Below are 18,007 nucleotides of genomic sequence, written 5' to 3'. Positions count from 1 at the left end.
TAAAGTCAGAAAAATCTCTATGTGCTTACCTGAAAACAGGAGTGTGCTGTGGATAAAGGCGCAGCAGAAGATCTGCTGAGAATGAGTGTCTCCGAGAAACAAACGGCCATCCTCTGGGCCTTGAGGGTAATCCCATCTCAGGAGACTCTGGGCCGTCTGTTCCGGGAGGTAGCTCCTTTTCCAGTCGCTGCAGTTCCCTCTTAGCTTCTAGCAGATGACGTTTGCGAGCAATTCTCTCCAACTGGTAGTGGAGCCTTTTCCGATGGATGCGACTCTCAGCACGACAAAGTGCGTGGTGCTTCAGTAACTCCTCCTGCACTGTATTCTTCCTGGCCCTCACCGCTTGTGACGGGCCATCCTCCGTCACAGCTTCCTTACCCTCAGACACCTGAGCTGTCAGGCGCTCGAGGAGTGGTGCAGGGACAAAGTCTGTCTGAACTCCAGATTCTTGGGTCACAGTCAAGCGCTGTTCCTCCTGCAGAATCCACTGCTGGACTGTTGGAAAAATGCGCAGAATGAAGTCATAAGTGAATGGATATCTTTTACATGGACAACTTTTAGCAAGACGTAGAATTTAATGCAGCTATCAACTGTGCTCCGAAACTGAGCCATCTAAAACTTTGGATTGGGTTTGGAATACTGGCTGGTATTTGCATTTATGATGACACAGCAACAACTTTATTCTGTGGAAAAAGTACTTACTCTCTATTTGCTGCTGTCGGAGGTGGGCCTGCTCCCTCTCCAGCTCCCTCTCGGCCTGTCTCTGTTCAGCTTGTATCTCCTGCCGCAAACACTCCACGTAACGCTGCTGCTCCTTCACTCGCTGCCTGTCAGTGGGCTCCTCACTGGGAGACAGGCAGGCAGCTGGTTGTCCTTTGAACGTTAACTCTTCAGTACTACAAAACAGTCACAGAGATCAAGGGTGAGACATGACTGAAAAACTGTTACTTTAAAAAAATCCAATCAAATCAATCTATCAAGGTAAGCCAATACTTTTGTCCCCGCACTCGTGAACAAGACCCCAAGGTACTTGTACTCTTCACTTGGGGCAAAACCTCATTCCCTACCCGGAGAAGGCAATCCATCTGTTTCCTGCCGAGAACCATGGCCTCAGATTTAAGCCCCTTTCACACCGGGCCTGCGTAGAGTTGGACTGTGCTGCGTCTAGCAATGAAGGTATGTACTGATAAAAACAAAAAGGATTTGTCGCTCTAGCGTAGGGTCGTGTACAACTGCGGAGGCTTGGTGTACAGTAGTGCAGCGTTATGTATATTTACATACAGTAGCAGAGTGTTGTGTGGACTTGCATGGAACACTGCGTCCTGCGTTCTACGCCTAAAGTCCTCAAAAAAAAAAAAAAAAAAAAAAAAAATTAAATAATGCATTTAGGCATCCAAGGCGGAATACGCAAATAATCAGTCAGGGGATAGATACATGAACATTTTAACATGTTTAATTTTTTGCATCTATTTCGCGGACCCCTTTGCTTCCCTCAGCGTATTGCCACGTAGGTCTACATAAACCCGGCGTAGGGCTGCATAAGCTAACGTAGTTGGCACGTGGCATTAGGCGACTCTACATTGGCCCGGTGTGAAAGGGCATGAGAGGTGCTGATCCTCATCAGAGCTACTTCACACTCTGCTGCGGACCGATCCAGTGAGTGCTGGAGGTCACAGGCCGAAGAAGCCAACAGGACCACATCATCTGCAAAAAGCAGTGATGAGACCCTGAGCCCATACTAAACATCTCGTTGGAAAATTAAATGTGCCTTTTTTTCCCATATTTCATGAAACAAACTAGTCAATTAGGGAATAACCCCCTTGTGTCTGATGATTTGCGGACGTTCATGCTGGTTATATGGTCGCAAATTGAGCTTTAAAACAGATATTTGCGACCATAATCCAGCATGAATGTCCGCAAATCATCAGACACAAGGGGGTTATTCCCATTCTAATCTAATTCCATCATTTGCACGGTTTATTTTTGTGTAGGTAAATGGTCGGTGAGGCTTACCGTTGAGGCAACGTTGCTCCAACAGCAGTCAGGGTGCGGAGTAATCCATCAAATGTGAAATGGTAATTCTGTATCATAATCCATGTCAATACTTTTGTATGGTATCTTAAATTGACCCATTTCGGTATCGTCATCGGTACGCGACTTTGTCTCACTCTCAACGCCATTATTGACATCTCCATAGCAGCGCGCATGGCAGGTCAGGGTGCGGAGTAATACATTAAATGTGAAACGGTCCAATATTTTGCGACCTTACACCTGATATTATACAGTCTGAAATCTCACATGATTAACCAATAAGATTTGTGGAAAAAATGTAATTGGATTAGAATTATCAAGTTACAAGTCCTTCTGTAAAAATAAATAATTAAATAAATACTTATTTGGAAGTGTAGCACCCAGTGAATGACACAAAGAACACGATTGAAAAACCTGATTATAAACAAATGGCACCTCATTTTCATCAAAACTGCATCAACTAAAGGAAATGTGGTTTGTAAGGTTAAAAGTGGCACACTTTAATTATCAAACCATCTATTTAACTGTAACTAGCTGTTTCATCATTTGCACAGTACAGGGAAACTATGCGGAACATTTGACATTCTTACCAAATGTGTATCTTGCCATTAACAGAGCAATTTCTAAGCTTTCTGCAAATAAGATGTGCTTGGTGAGTTTGTTTTGTTTTGGGTGGCAGTATTTACCTGTGCTCAGAGGTCAAGGGACAAAGGTCAATATACTTGCAGGTCATACCACTCTCACTGGCCTGAAAATGATAAAGAAACAATTAATTACTCACACAAACATCCATAATAATAACTCAGAGGAATTCATATTTAATTCCAAACTAACCCCCCCCCCCCACCCCCACACACACACACACACACACACACACGCACATAAAATAACCCCATCCACTATTTTCAGTACGGAAACCTAAGTAACATGTTTATGTTATTGCATCCCGACCGTCTGTTCATCATCAGTATTATTTCCAGTTAAACACCGCCTACCCGTCGACGTTCCCGTAGGACTGCTGCCTCTGCAGGATGGTTGAAGCGGAACTTGTGCACTCCTCCCAAGGTGATCACAGTCCCTAGAGACGGACAGACAAATCCTTCCTCATCACGCTGATGTAAGCTGAGGCCAGTAAACAGTATGGTGTACTCAAGTCTTACTAAGGTCTTATCTTACAAATAAATCTGTCTGTTTGTGTGTGTGTGGTGGGGGAGGGGGGGACATGTGTGACTGTGCAACATTAACCCATATGTGATACTATCTACAATTATGCAGATCATCCTGCATACTTCAACAGATGCAGTGCCTTGAAAACGCATTCAGTTCTTTGTGATTTCACACATTTTAATTTGTTTATGACATCTCAAATACAAAAAAGTAATTCAGGCTTCTCGATATTAAAATATCTAAAATTCTCCTCCTTAAACTCTAACTCAAAGCAAATCTCTACAATTTCCTAAAAATATAAAACTATCAAAACGCTTTGGTGTCATACACGTAAATAATCAGTTTTCTTGAGACAAGTCACGGAGGAATACGTGAACATTTCCAAGTCACTGAATAGGTCTTAGACTTAATTTGCATCAGTCTTTAAGAAATGTAAATAGTATAGTACTGTATGGTACATCTGTCTGGAGGAGGCAGTTCTCAAAAACTAAGTGACTGTGCAAGAAGGAAACAAGCGAGGAAAGCCACCAAGACACCCAGACAACCCAGAAGAAGTTATAGGCTTATGTGGCTGTGACTGGAGAAATTGTGCTTTTGTATCACCAGTTATACAGCTTCATGATGAAGTTGTACAGAGGAGGATTTTCTTTAAAAGAAGACTTGAAAGTTCAGCTACAATTTGCCAGGAGGTACATCAGAGATGCAAGCCAAGATTTGATCTGTTTTGTTGAAAGAAAATCCTTCATTGCTCTACTCCACTATGAAGTTGTAGAGATTTGTTTTGAGTTTGAGTTTAAAGAGGATAATTTTAGCCATAAACAAATTAAAATGTGTAAAATCCAAAGCGGCTGAATACTTTTTTAAGGAACTGTACATCTTTTGTACTTGGCTGAATTCACCCATATTCTGAAAGGCCAACCATGAGCAATATATCAAACAAATGTTTTATTGATACGTCACACTGGCACTATGTCAGCTGAACATTAATAGGCACCACAATGACAATTAGCATTGTTGAAAGCAAATGTCTGCATATGCATATAATTAATGTCTGATCAGAAATTACAGTTTAAAAAAACCCTATTCGTACTAAATGTATACCACAAGGAAAGTGCGAACAAGAGCTATGGAACAAACTGTGTGATTTCCTGAAAATATATAAACTGACCTTGTGCTAGTCGGCAAGGCTCAGTGACCTCCCTGTCATTCAGCAGGCAGACACAACCTGGTACCGGCCTTAGCGTTACCACACCTTCTTGATTTTCAATCTCACAGCTGGCAGTGCCCTGCAGAACTGGTAAGACAAAGGTAAATTGATATAGCGCATGTATGTCTGACACAGACGCTCAAAGCTTTTTACAATATGGTCACCCGTGAAACATTCACCTATTCACTTCTGCACACACACTCACACACAAATGTCAGGATGCTGCCATGCAAAGCACTCAACCACATAACAGGAGTAAAGTGGAAGTTAAGGACCTTGCTCAAAGGCACCTGAGTGATGTGGGACTGAGAAAAGTGCTGCTCATTCACCTTCCCCACTGACATTTGTCTACTAGCTCAGGGGACTAAAATGCTATCATTTTCTAACAAGCAAAATGACATTGATCCAGTGTTGAGCCATGTTGAAGTCTGACATTGAACCAATGCAGAAAACGAGGACCAACATAGAAATCCTGATGTTGTTACAGCTTCAGGAGATTGAGGTTTGAGGGGCATCAAAATCATGTTGACTGATGTAAAAACATAATAACCCCCCCAACCCCCCAAAAAAATCCCTAACTTTGATACAATGCTGGCGTGCCTACTGGGACAGCGCTGGGCCCGTTTTCATGAGGCAGTTTACTCTTACTTAGTTGACTAAACAAGATTAGACTGTTTCATGAAACTGGGCCCTGGTCAGAATTCTTGGCACCCCTGATTGGTAAGTATGGAGTTTGAAATATGAAGAACAACATGTAAATGAATCAGTTTTGTGTAATCGCAATATTTAAAAGAATGGCCAAAGTCATTCAACAATGACAGAACAAAATGCTTTCATATAGCGAAATACAGAAATGCCAGACATTACTTCAGAGATCTGATGAGGCGCACAGAAAGTAGAATGACTACTGAATATGAATAGTTGACTCAGTAAAAAAATAATAGCCAATACCTATTTGTGGTTCTTCTAGCTGGTCCTGAGGTCCAATGCGGGTAATGCCTTCCTATAATAGAAAAGTATGACGTAAACACTATTGCTATCCATAAAACTACTTAAAGACATATACACATGAATATAAGCCTAATAGGTTTAACAGCTTCCTTCTATGCTGTCAAAACCAGATGTGCTCATAAGTGTCCTCTGTTCTTCACATGCAGGAAAGAGAGTAAATATCAGGCCTAAGGATATACTTGTTCATGTCCCAATCGGGACATGCTTAAGCTTTCCCGAGTCCGAACCTTAGAATTGACAACCTCTTATCTAGTCTGGTTTTATGCATTGTGGAAGATACACACTGTCAAAGATGCACAGAGAAAGGGAGAATGACAGGATAGTTGAAGAGCAAAGTGAAGGGGGAAAGAGACATTAAAAACGCACCTTTTCTCAAGTGTCTTCATAGAGAAACAAAGAAATAGGAGTAGAGGAAAGAACCTAGTAGATAAAAAATAAGTAGTTTAAGTCAAGACAGCTGAGGAAAAACAACAGTAACTAGAAAGCTGGGGCAAAGAAGAGAAAATACAGAGTATCACATTGAGAGTTTGCACGTTGTTCCTGCAAATGTGTAATTTGAGGACAACAGAATGTGTGCAAATGAGAAATGTCTGTCTGGGGGTGAAAACAGAGTACATGAAAGTACATGCTAAATACAATCTGTACAACTAATGCTGCCTATATTTACATACGACTTTCAGTATTAATACAAAAAAACATCACGAACGTTGATAATGATTAGTCAGAGACAGAATGCATCCATTTGTACCCTGAGGTGATAGAGGACGACCCCAGTGCTGAAAACGTCTCTGTCCAGGCTAACCAAATGCGGTTGCAGGGAGTTGATGAGGAAGCCGGCCCGGTCTCTGTTGATGTCCACGCTGCACTGTAGCTCCTTCTGGTCTCTCCAGCTCTCTGACCAGTCCTTTGTCAGCTGCTCCACCTGAGGACAAGACATGGACAAAAAATGGGGGCAGGTGATGGCGTGATAATGATGACAGCCAAAATTACCATGGCTCCTCGTTCAACAGGAAGCACCTGAACTGCCCGAACTCTTGCCAGAAATTTAAAGGTTGTAATGAGTATATCCAAGTATATCATCATACATGTATACAGTACTGTACTGTGTAAGACCTGTTGGTGTATTTGCAAACAGTGCTTTAATTTTCCCATTCAAATGCAGCACAACATTTGAACTACACTTATACAATGCATTAATATCACTGTGGCTGATGCAGCCAGTCTGCTCTGTGTCAGCCTAATCCTGTCAGATCTCAGAAGCTAAGCAGTGTGGGGCCTGGTTAGTACTTGGATAGGAGACTTCTTCGCAACACCAGGGGCTGTGTCTGTTTCTCCAGGTAAAGCTGGAGTTGCATCAGGAAGGGCATATGACGTAAAACTTGTGCCAAATACCAATGCGGATCTGGCTGTATCTGCTGTGGCGGCCCCGTACAAACAGGAGCAGCAAAGGACAACAACATTAATATCACTGTGGCTGACTCAATAACAGCATCCAAGTGTCTGGGTTTGTGATTGTCCTGGATCAAGACTAAGATACAGGCTTTCAATGACCTCCTGGACTCAGCCATCAGAAGTGTACCTGTGTGCCCTGAAAGTCTTGAACATGTGGAGACATTCACTTATCTTGACAGTGACATTCATGTCTCTGGCTCTTCTGCTTCTGAAGTAGAGAAATGGTTGGGAAAAGCTTAAGGAGTCAAGAGACTGCTGGACAGAGGTGTCTGGCAATGCAGATATCTTTGCAGGAAGCAGTCGAAGGTCAAAGTCTTGAGAGTCTTGATGCTTCCTGTCTTACTGTAAAGTTTGTGATACTTGAACACTAATCAGTGACCTATGGCAGTAACTGGATGTCTTTGGTCCCAGAGGAGGATCCTTGGATAGTGCTGGAATGACTTTGTGTCAAATGACTGGTGACTTCGGGAAACACTATTGAGGAGTATCACATACACCATGAGGCTGTGCCAACTACTGCATTGTGACCAAGTGGCGTGTTTATCTGGGCATGATCCATCATTTATGTCCTTTCAAGCTAAGGGACCTCAGCAGCTGAAGAAAGCTAAGAGGACATGTATGCTTCACCTGGCTGAGGCAGATAGATGACTGTTTTTGAGGGGTGGGGATGGACCAGTTGTCTGCCTGTGTGGTTGCTATCCAGGACCCAAGGTGGTTTTGTGGTGTTGTGGATGTGGCGATGCACACCAGGGCATGGTTCCAGACATGACTTGACAAAATATTACATTACTATATTGGGAAGTGTTTGATTATACACTTTTATAAATAAACACAGACATACACAGACAACACTCACCAGCCACTTTATTAGGTACACCTTGCTATTACCAGGTTGGACCCTCTTTTGCCTTCAGAACTACCTTAATTCTTGGTGACATAGATTCAACAAGGTGTTGGAAACATTCCTCAGAGATATTGGTCCATATTGACATGGTAGCATTCAACCAGTCTGGCCATTCTCCTCTGACATCAACAAGGCATTTTCATCCACACAACTGCTGCTCACTGGATAGCTTCGCTTCTTTGGACCATTCTCTGTAAACCCTAGAGATGGTTGTTTGTGAAAATTCCAGTAGATCAGCAGTTTCTCAAATACTCAGACCAAGCCGTATGGCAACAACAACCGTGCCACGTTCAGAGACACTTCAATCACCTTTCTTCCCCAGTCAGATGCTCAGTTTGAGCTTCAGCAGGTTGTCTTCACCACATCTAGATGCCTAAATGCATTGGGTTGCTGTCGTGATTGGCTGATTAGCTATTTGCATTAACAAGCTATTGAACAGGTGTAAATAATAAGGTGGCCGGTGAGTATATATATATATATATATATATATATATATATATATATATATATAAATTGTGCTTTGAATGTATTGGCTCAGACAGTGCATTCCTCAATCTGCTGACAGTTATTTGACATTGCACTGCATTTATTTTCTGTTAGCTGTCTTTAAAAGTATTAAATTGAAGAACCCTGGTTTACTGTGCGCTGTGATGATGTTACATCTCTCAAACAGATGTTATTATCTGTGTCGGTTCTATGTTACCTTTAGTTCATTCTGTAGCACAATGTCAGAAAGATTTCCATCTCTCTCATCACTCAGGGATGGACTGGGATTACGCTGCTGTCAGTCAAGATAGTTGGAAAAAAAAATAGATAAGTCAACATACTGTTTGGAAGTAAAATGTCAAACTGATTATAATGTAATACCATCGTGTGGATAAGAAATGTCATAAGAATAGAAAGAACTGTATTAAGCCTTACCAACTAAGATGTATTGTGGGAATCACTTTCATTCAACGCATAAAAGCCACCAAAATGTAACCCAGATAGACTTGTCTCTATGTTCTAACAATAAAAAAGGTCACGTACCATTTCGAAACTGAGCAGCATACTCTTCAGTCTGTCTATCTCCTCTCTTAGTTCCCTGATCAGCCGAACATTAGCATCCTGCACAGAAATCAAAGCCGACATATACCTATTTAACACGTTTATATCAGGCGTGAAGTCTTGGCAGTCGAGGCTTATTGGCCACTGACCTCATTAACACGGGGCTTGTTGACAATATTTCTGGCATGAGCAGCATAGCGAAGGGTGCTGAGGGTCTCATTGTAACAGCTAACGGAGGGCGACACAGCTGCATCAAGTACACATTAACACACACAGAGAAACAACCATTTAAAGTAACAACGTGAATAAAAATGCTTCTCGTGAATGTTCAAATTGAGACCAACCCACTGATTTTGCTGTAAAGCTGATATTGATGCCAAGACTAAACAAAATGCGAAATTAACTCACCAACTTAGTTAATGGCAGCAATATATTAACCAAATACAGTCAGGGCCATAAGTAGCTAGACAAGAATAATTTTTGTAATTTTCTCCTCCGCAGACCAGCACACTGGAGCTCAAATGAAAACAGGATGTAATGAGCTTGTCGTGTAGATGGTTAACTTTAATTCAACGGGTTTAACAAATGCAGTTAATTAACTATTTAGGAATTATGGTCACACAGACTGTCTGTTTTCAGTGTCCATAAGTAATTAGACAAACTAAATATTACTGCTCATACAAATCAGCAGTTTGACAGCCAGCTAGCTTTCTTGAGACAAATCAGGGGATGGATACATAAACATTTCCAAATGACTGAATATGTCTTGGACTTCATTTACATTAATCATTAAGAAATACACACAGTACGGTATTGTGGTAAATCTGTTGAAGGCAGACATTTCTGACATAAATAAATAAACACGCACACAAATTGCCCAACAGGACAAGGGACACAACTGTAAGTTGATTTTTGACTGTCAGCCCATCTTATTTCCACCACAGGTTAACTTCTCAAATTAATAAACAGTCGAAATCTTGCCGGACATTTGAGGAGCTTTTGTCACCATCTAGCGGGCGATGTGAGCATTTCAGGGCTTCTGTACATTTCCTACTTGAAACCCAAAACACAGCAAAAAAAAAAAAAAAAAAAAAAGCATTTACAAATGTCATAAATTCACTGACTTTTTGGGCACGCAGATCTTTGACTTCCCAGTATTAATGTATAAAAATTTAGATTTTGAGAGTTTTCCGGATGCAGAAGGTTTTACCCTAAAGACGGATCGAAGGACAGAAATTTCTCTTGACAAGCACAACTTATAATCATGACACACCTCCAAAACAAACAAACAAACAAAAACTGAGTGATCCTGCAAGAACCCTAGTGAAGGAATCCTCCAATACACTCACTTGCAATCATGATGGTCTTTGAGTTTCCACCCAGGCTGTCTTTCAGGAGCCATGTTAAGACTGAGTCTCTGTAAGGGATAAAGCAGTGTCTCCTCCCACCTCCTCCTCCTCCTCCAGACAGGGAGCTGGTGTGACTGCCCACCACGCTGACCTCACCGTCAGAGGTCATGCTGTTGATACTCTGGCAACTGCTGGACATCTGGGAGTTCTGGGCTGCACAGAAAATAGAAATAAAGTATAGAACATTTGAGTGAAAAGTGACTAGAAAGTGACTGAAATTAACTTTTATTTTTTTAATATATATATATATAGATTTAGGTGTATTTTTGGGTAGTGTTAGCTGAATATAGGACTCTCCTGCTGATGGGGACACTAAACAGATATTACTAAACAATAATGCCTTCTTGTTATTATTGTAAGTCTGCTCTGTTTCCTTCTGTCCGAGCTGCTTGCTGAAGGATTTCCTCTCTGCACCTTTTCAACCATTGACTTCATGGCTGTCATACTGCCCTCTACTGTCCACTGAGATATACAGGCCCCAGTCAGCATCACCACACTATCAAGGATTTTTTATTACTGGGGAGATGACTTGGACGGGTGGGGAGATGACTTGGATGGGTGGCGGGATGTCTTGAGGACCAGGAGGTCTAGTTGGTGGACAGTATACTTTTCAAAATCTCCTACCTGGATGACTGAAAACATGCATTGATATGGACGCAAACTCTGCACACTCCAGGAGTCTGATCGATGACTCACAGTTCTGCATTCCTTTAGATACTTCATTCTGAAGTATAATAACACATTGGAATAACTTATGCTGTGATTTGTCACGAAATAAATAATACAAATTGAAATTATTACTGTTGTTGTTGTAAATGCACACTGCAGTTGGTCTAAATAAAAATGTATTCTTATCAGAAATATTCACCCAATTTAAGTACAAAAAAGTTACCAAGAGCAGAGATGACAATGCCCAAAGTGACTAAAGACTTGTTGATGTTGCCGCCCTCTGTCAGTCTGTCTCTGCAGTACTGTGGGTCTGCTCGTTCACTGGTACACAAAACACAAACAAAACTGAACTTTATGTCAACGAAAATTATAAATGTTCCAGACAAAGCAACGTGAAGATGGGTATTTCATAAAATGTCAAGACAGCCATAGAAAGCCACTAGGGGGCAGTTTTGTCATAGATTTAACTCAAGACGTTAGAGGAAAAAGACACAAAATAGCAGGAAATACTGTAAGTCTCACCTCCCAGCCAGATCGACCAGGTTAATCTTGCTAACAATTTCTGAAGGAAGGTTATTCTCTAGTATTGCCTGTTGAGAAAACAACAAAACCAACATCATCTATCGCACACCAATAAAAGCTTCACATTAAGAACATGAAATGCAGATTAGAATTTATGTAAAGCATAAATAAACTGATATTAAGTCGGTAACTGTAACAGCTGAGTATGACTGCACATAAGCGGTGGGTGTTGATGGAGATCACGACCTGTGTGTACTGGATGGTAAAGATGGCGTGGGATCTGCTGCTGGCATCGTGGTTGTGGGTTGCCGCGGTGATGCGGTTGGCGATGCCTTCCTCCAAAAGGTCCATCGCCTGCTTGCAGTCGGAGACAACGTGCTGTGAAAGGTCTGTTTAAACAGAAAGAAATGTGACCAGTTGAAACAATTATGCTAAAGTTACTGTTTATTTTTAAATTATATATGAAGCCAAATACCACAACAGGAAAAGTTACAAAAGCTGAATGGAGGATACCAACTACTGTTTTGTACCAAGATACATTATATATATAAAAGCTGACAAGCTGCATATTCCTGCATATTTTTCCTCACAATTGAATGTGTAATACAACCCCAATTCCAATGAAGTTGGGATGTTGTGTAAAATGTAAATAAAACAGAATACAATGATTTGCAAATCCTCTTCAACCTATATTCAATTGAATACACCACAAAGACAAGATATTTAATGTTCAAACTGATAAACTTTATTGTTTTTGTGCAAATATTTGCTCATTTTGAAATGGATACCTGCAACACGTTTGAAAAAAGCTGGGACAGTGGCAACAAAAGACTGGGAAAGTTGATGAATGCTCAAAAAAACACCTGTTTGGAACATTCCACAGGTGAACAGGATAATTGGAAACAGGTGAGTGTCATGATTGGGTATAAAAGGAGCATCCCCAAAAGGCTCAGCTGTTCACAAGCAAAGATGGGGTGAGGATCACCACTTTGTGAACAACTGCATGAAAAAAATAGTCCAACAGTTTAAGAACAATGTTTTTCAACATTCAATTGTAAGGAATTTAGGGATTCCATCATCTACAGTCCATAATATAATCAGAAGATTCAGAGAATCTGGAGAACTTTCTACACATAAGTGGCAAGGCTGAAAACCAACACTGAATGCCCGTGACCTTCGATCCCTCAGGCGGCACTGCATTAAAAGCCGACATCATTGTGTAAAGGATCTTACCGTGTGGGCTCAGGAATACTTGAGAAAACCACTGTCAGTTAACACAGTTCGTCGCTACATCTACAAGCGCAAGTTAAAACTCTACCATGCAAAGCGAAAGCCATACATCAACAACATCCAGAAACGCAGCCGCCTTGTCTGGGCCTGAGCTCATTTGAAAAGGGGAAAAGTGTGCTATGGTCTGATGAGTCCACATTTCAAACTATTTTTGGAAATCATGGACGTCGTGTCCTCCAGACAAAATAGGAAAAATACCATCCAGATTATTACCAGCGCAAAGTTCAAAAGCCAGCATCTGTGATGGTATGGGGGTGTGTTAGTGCCCATGGCATGAGCAACTTACACATCTGTGATGGCACCATCAATGCTGAAAGGTACATCCAGGTTTTGGAGCAACACATGCTGCCATCCGAGCAACATCTTTTTCAGGGACCTCCCTGCTTATTTCAGCAAGACAATGCCAAGCCACGTTCTGCACATGTTACAACAGCGTGGCTTCGTAGTAAAAGAGTGCGGGTACTAGACTGGCCTGCCTGCAGTCCAGACCTGTCACCCATTGAAAATGTGTGGCGCATTATGAAGTGTCCTCAGTTCCCAAATGCTTATTGAGTGTTGTCAGAAGGAAAGGTGATGTAACACAGTGGTAAACATACCACTGTCCCAGCTTTTTTGAAATGTGCTGCAGACATCCATTTCAAAATGAGCAAATATTTGCACAAAAACAATAAAGTGTATCAGTTTGAACATTAAATATCTTGTGTTTGTGGTGTATTCAATTGAATATAGGTTGAAGAGGATTTGCAAATCATAGTATTCTGCTTTTATTTACATTTTACACAACGTCCCAACTTCATTGGAATTGGGGTTGTACACTCATATTGTTATATTTAATAAGAAAATAAGAAGCTCACGTAGAAGGCGATTGCTGCTGCCGCCGCTGTGTTCAAGTACTGTCGGAAAATACAGAACTTTTTTTGTTGTTTCAAATTTAGCAGTTGCTTGTGGCAGGAGTGTGGTTTTCATTTTATTTTTGGTAAAATAATTCAGTGTATCCACACAAAAGATTAATTCTGGCCTATATAAGGTGCTTGAGCCCTGTGAAGCTGACCACCCACCCAGGTAAAAAAAATCCAAGCAATCAGGCTGAGTTTGCCCTGTAAATTCCGACGGTACATGAACGTGGTGGCAGCAGCAGCGCTCACAAACTGGCTTCTGCACTGTATGAAAACATTCAGCTGGTCGAACGAAGTCGAACTAAACGCTAACATTACAAAAACTAAGCAAACCATAAGAAACCATCAAGAACAATAGCAAAACGAAATACAGACGAATTGAGGATTTCAGCGGCATTCGTTCCAATTTTTCGACAGTTTAAAAATCCTGACGAAGCACCAGCCACAGGAACGAAGCTACGTGAAAGTCAACAAAAGTCCAGATTTCTTGTTTCGTTTGGGCTTCACTGCCGTGTGACTGGGCCTTAAGCACTTGACAAAACTTTACTGTACCTGTATTAATAGGAAATGACCACCAGGTGGAGATACTGCTCCATTTCCAGAACCTTGAGTACAGGCTGCTGTGGGATGCAACCAAACCTGTTGTTGATAGTTGTAGATGCAATCGGAAAGTAACACACACCAAGGATTGTAGTGAGGTGCTTATTACGGCAAGTAGCCTTAAAAAAAAAAAAGTATTGTACACTTTAGTTCTACATGCGTCCCTTCTTTAATCATATTAATATTTAATATTGAAGAAGGGATGCCAAAGTGTACAACACATTTTTTATTCCATAATTTGTTGTAGTATCACATGTGTTTGGAAAAGTAATCTGAAAAACACATTGTTACATTATAACAAATGATTCTCGATTCCGTCTGGTTATTTGACCAGTGAGTCCAGCTTTTAAATGTTTCAGAAGAATAGCAGGAACAGTAAACCACTGCTGGCTGGAGAACAAGTATAAAGTAAGACTATTAAACACGCTCGCTCTGTCTGTCTCTGTACACAGTGAAGTGTTCTGCTTAGAACACGAGGAAATTATCTCACTTCCTCTGGACAAGTGTGATTTCTCCCAAGACACACAATGAGTGGATGTGTGGTTTTAAACACAGCAAGGTGGGGATGAGAGGAAAAAACTTAAAAAAAAAATTAAGCCATGAGTCGGAGAGAAAAAAAGACAGAGGAAATTAACTTAAAGAAGTTTAAATTAGAGCCAGGAAGGCTGAGAGTACAGAACAAAACTTCCCCAAGAGACATACTGTATACCACAGACACTTAGAAATTTAACTTGTACTTCAAACCATGTACTGTAACATATCCAAATGTGTCATTTGGACGAATGTGTCTGACTGCGTATGACAGGCAAAGGATCTATTCTTCGGTACCCGCTCATGTGCTCTCCTTCCACGTGATTATTTAACTAAATGATGAGCTGCTGCCTGCTCATTAGTCACACACACGGTCATTTATTAAAGCTCAGAACCCGCAAGGAAAATTAAATCATGAGGCCGTGACAAGTACAGTAAATATAATCTGAAACTCTTCAAGGACACGGAAAGATTATTAGGATGACCTCCCAATGCAAAGATTCTTGATTTGTTTCAAATCTTTGTAAAACATTAAAACACCAGGTGATTTTTGAACTCAATTTTACACTGATTCGATCGGTGCTGAAATGAAGCTTCACAAGCTGAGCGTCCATCAGATGAGACTGTATTATCAGACTAACCCTGCACGTAGGGTCCTTTGTTAGGGTGCTCTCTGACCCGCAGGGATGCTCTCTTCTTCTGCTCCACTCCACTCAGCAGGTCTCGCACTCGCTCATTGTAGATCTCCAGGAAGCTGCAGGGCCAAAGACATAACACAACATCCTGCTAAGAATAAACAGATCCCAAACAAACTCTGGATACGATCATTAAATCTCTATTTTAAGACCACAGTCACTTCAGTGTAAAAAAAAAAAAATAGAACAAACATGATTTCAACAGTAAGCATCAAAGCTACATGCCATTCATCTTCAGAGTGGTGGCCCAAGTGGGCACTAGATTATTATCTTTAACAGTTAAATCATTCTTTTTTTCCTGGCATGTGAATGTCAGACAACCCAAACAGCATAATAATTAGTATCACTTGTGAGACGTTAAGGATGCCAATGAGACTGACAGGAAAATCCAGTTTTTAATTTGCCTGTAGCCCGCTGAAGATTATTACACAAACACAAAGTCTGTCTTGAATGTAAATGTTAAGTAGTAGCTGAAACCCTAATAAAAAGTGCCAAGTCGCACAGCTACTAGATCCGTTTGGAAATTCTTATGGGGTTTTGGTGTTTGCTATGGTTTTTGGGAGGTTTCTGCCGCCGTTGTTCTGTTTTTTTGTGTGTGTTCTTTCTCCCTCTTGTGCCTGTGTGTGAGATTGGCATTTTCTTCTGTCTACTTCTCTGTAGGAACACCTGCATTGGATTCCACTAATTCACTCACCTTCTTCTCATTTCCCTCAGCACCCCTGCAATACATCAGCCCTGGGTTTTGCTTGTTGTATGTCAGGTCCTATCATCTATTTGTTGGTCCAAGTCATTCCTGGGTTATTCAACACTCCACAGCTGCAACCTCTAGCTGGTCTGCTGGTCTGTTGGTCTATGTGTCTGCAAGTCCGCTCTGGTCTTCATGTTATTGATCACCTCCTGCAGCAGTCTTAAACTGGCCACTAGCTACACGATGATGCCACACATTTGCACTTGCAGAACAGGAGCAGCCCAAAATAAGAATGTAATAATACAACCCCTGGCAAAAATTATGGAATCACCGGCCTCGGTGGATGTTCATTCAGTTGTTTAATTTTGTAGAAAAAAAGCAGATCACAGACATGACACAAAACTAAAGTCATTTCAAATGGCAACTTTCTGGCTTTAAGAAACACTATAAGAAATCAGGAAAAAAAAATTGTGGCAGTCGGTAACGGTTACTTTTTTAGACCAAGCAGAGGGAAAAAAATATGGAATCACTCAATTCTGAGGAAAAAATTATGGAATCATGAAAAACAAAAGAACGCTCCAACACATCACTAGTATTTTGTTGCACCACCTCTGGCTTTTATAACAGCTTGCAGTCTCTGAGGCATGGACCTAATGAGTGACAAACAGTACTCTTCATCAATCTGGCTCCAACTTTCTCTGATTGCTGTTGCCAGATCAGCTTTGCAGGTTGGAGCCTTGTCATGGACCATTTTCTTCAACTTCCACCAAAGATTTTCAATTGGATTAAGATCCGGACTATTTGCAGGCCATGACATTGACCCTATGTGTCTTTTTGCAAGGAATGTTTTCACAGTTTTTGCTATATGGCAAGATGCATTATCATCTTGAAAAATGATTTCATCATCCCCAAACATACTTTCAATTGATGGGATAAGAAAAGTGTCCAAAATATCAACGTAAACTTGTGCATTTATTGATGATGTAATGACAGCCATCTCCCCAGTGCCTTTACCTGACATGCATCCCCATATCATCAATGACTGTGGAAATTTACATGTTCTCTTCAGGCAGTCATCTTTATAAATCTCACTGGAACAGCACCAAACAAAAGTTCCAGCATCATCACCTTCCCCAATGCAGATTCGAAATTCATCACTGAATATGACTTTCATCCAGTCATCCACAGTCCACGATTGCTTTTCCTTAGCCCATTGTAACCTTGTTTTTTTCTGTTTAGGTGTTAATGATGGCTTTCGTTTAGCTTTTCTGTATGTAAATCCCATTTCCTTTAGGTGGTTTTTTACAGTTCGGTCACAGACGTTGACTCCAATTTCCTCCCATTCGTTCCTCATTTGTTTTGTTGTGCATTTTCGATTTTTGAGACATATTGCTTTAAGTTTTCTGTCTTGACGCTTTGATGTCTTCCTTGGTCTACCAGTACGTTTGCCTTTAACAACCTTCCCATGTTCTTTGTATTTGGTCCAGAGTTTAGACACAGCTGACTGTGAACAACCAACATCTTTTGCAACATTGCGTGATGATTTACCCTCTTTTAAGAGTTTGATAATCCTCTCCTTTGTTTCAATTGACATCTCTCGTGTTGGAGCCATGATTCATGTCAGTCCACTTGGTGCAACAGCTCTCCAAGGTGTGATCAGTCCTTTTTAGATGCAAACTAACGAGCAGATCTGATTTGATGCAGGTGTTAGTTTTGGGGATGAAAATTTACAGGGTGATTCCATAATTTATTCCTCAGAATTGAGTGATTCCATATTTTTTTCCCTCTGCTTGGTCTAAAAAAGTAACCGTTACTGACTGCCACAATTATTTTTCCTGATTTCTTATAGTGTTTCTTAAAGCCAGAAAGTTGCCATTTGAAATGCCTT

The 18,007-nt window shown here is 40.9% G+C and overlaps 1 protein-coding gene across 2 annotated transcripts in view; it reads right to left on the bottom strand.

Moving 5' to 3' along the window:
• Nucleotides 1-18,007, bottom strand: part of stard9 (StAR-related lipid transfer (START) domain containing 9) — an 85,189-nt gene that overhangs the window by 15,369 nt on the left and 51,813 nt on the right. For both annotated transcript variants that reach the window (XM_034194851.1, XM_034194852.1), the window contains exons 7-21: nucleotides 15,378-15,490; nucleotides 11,666-11,808; nucleotides 11,420-11,487; nucleotides 11,121-11,218; nucleotides 10,169-10,381; nucleotides 8,969-9,066; nucleotides 8,802-8,879; nucleotides 8,476-8,553; nucleotides 6,165-6,338; nucleotides 5,357-5,408; nucleotides 4,367-4,492; nucleotides 3,027-3,109; nucleotides 2,718-2,779; nucleotides 703-896; nucleotides 30-495 (exon numbers count right to left, since the gene is read on the bottom strand). In XM_034194851.1, coding sequence (XP_034050742.1) covers nucleotides 30-495; nucleotides 703-896; nucleotides 2,718-2,779; nucleotides 3,027-3,109; nucleotides 4,367-4,492; nucleotides 5,357-5,408; nucleotides 6,165-6,338; nucleotides 8,476-8,553; nucleotides 8,802-8,879; nucleotides 8,969-9,066; nucleotides 10,169-10,381; nucleotides 11,121-11,218; nucleotides 11,420-11,487; nucleotides 11,666-11,808; nucleotides 15,378-15,490 — 2,046 coding nt within the window. The remainder of the gene's footprint in view (nucleotides 1-29; nucleotides 496-702; nucleotides 897-2,717; nucleotides 2,780-3,026; nucleotides 3,110-4,366; nucleotides 4,493-5,356; nucleotides 5,409-6,164; nucleotides 6,339-8,475; nucleotides 8,554-8,801; nucleotides 8,880-8,968; nucleotides 9,067-10,168; nucleotides 10,382-11,120; nucleotides 11,219-11,419; nucleotides 11,488-11,665; nucleotides 11,809-15,377; nucleotides 15,491-18,007) is intronic.

This window comes from Thalassophryne amazonica, chromosome 19 (assembly GCF_902500255.1).
Source record: "Thalassophryne amazonica chromosome 19, fThaAma1.1, whole genome shotgun sequence".
Lineage (NCBI taxonomy): Eukaryota > Metazoa > Chordata > Actinopteri > Batrachoidiformes > Batrachoididae > Thalassophryne > Thalassophryne amazonica.
This window is presented reverse-complemented; position numbering and strand designations above follow the sequence as displayed.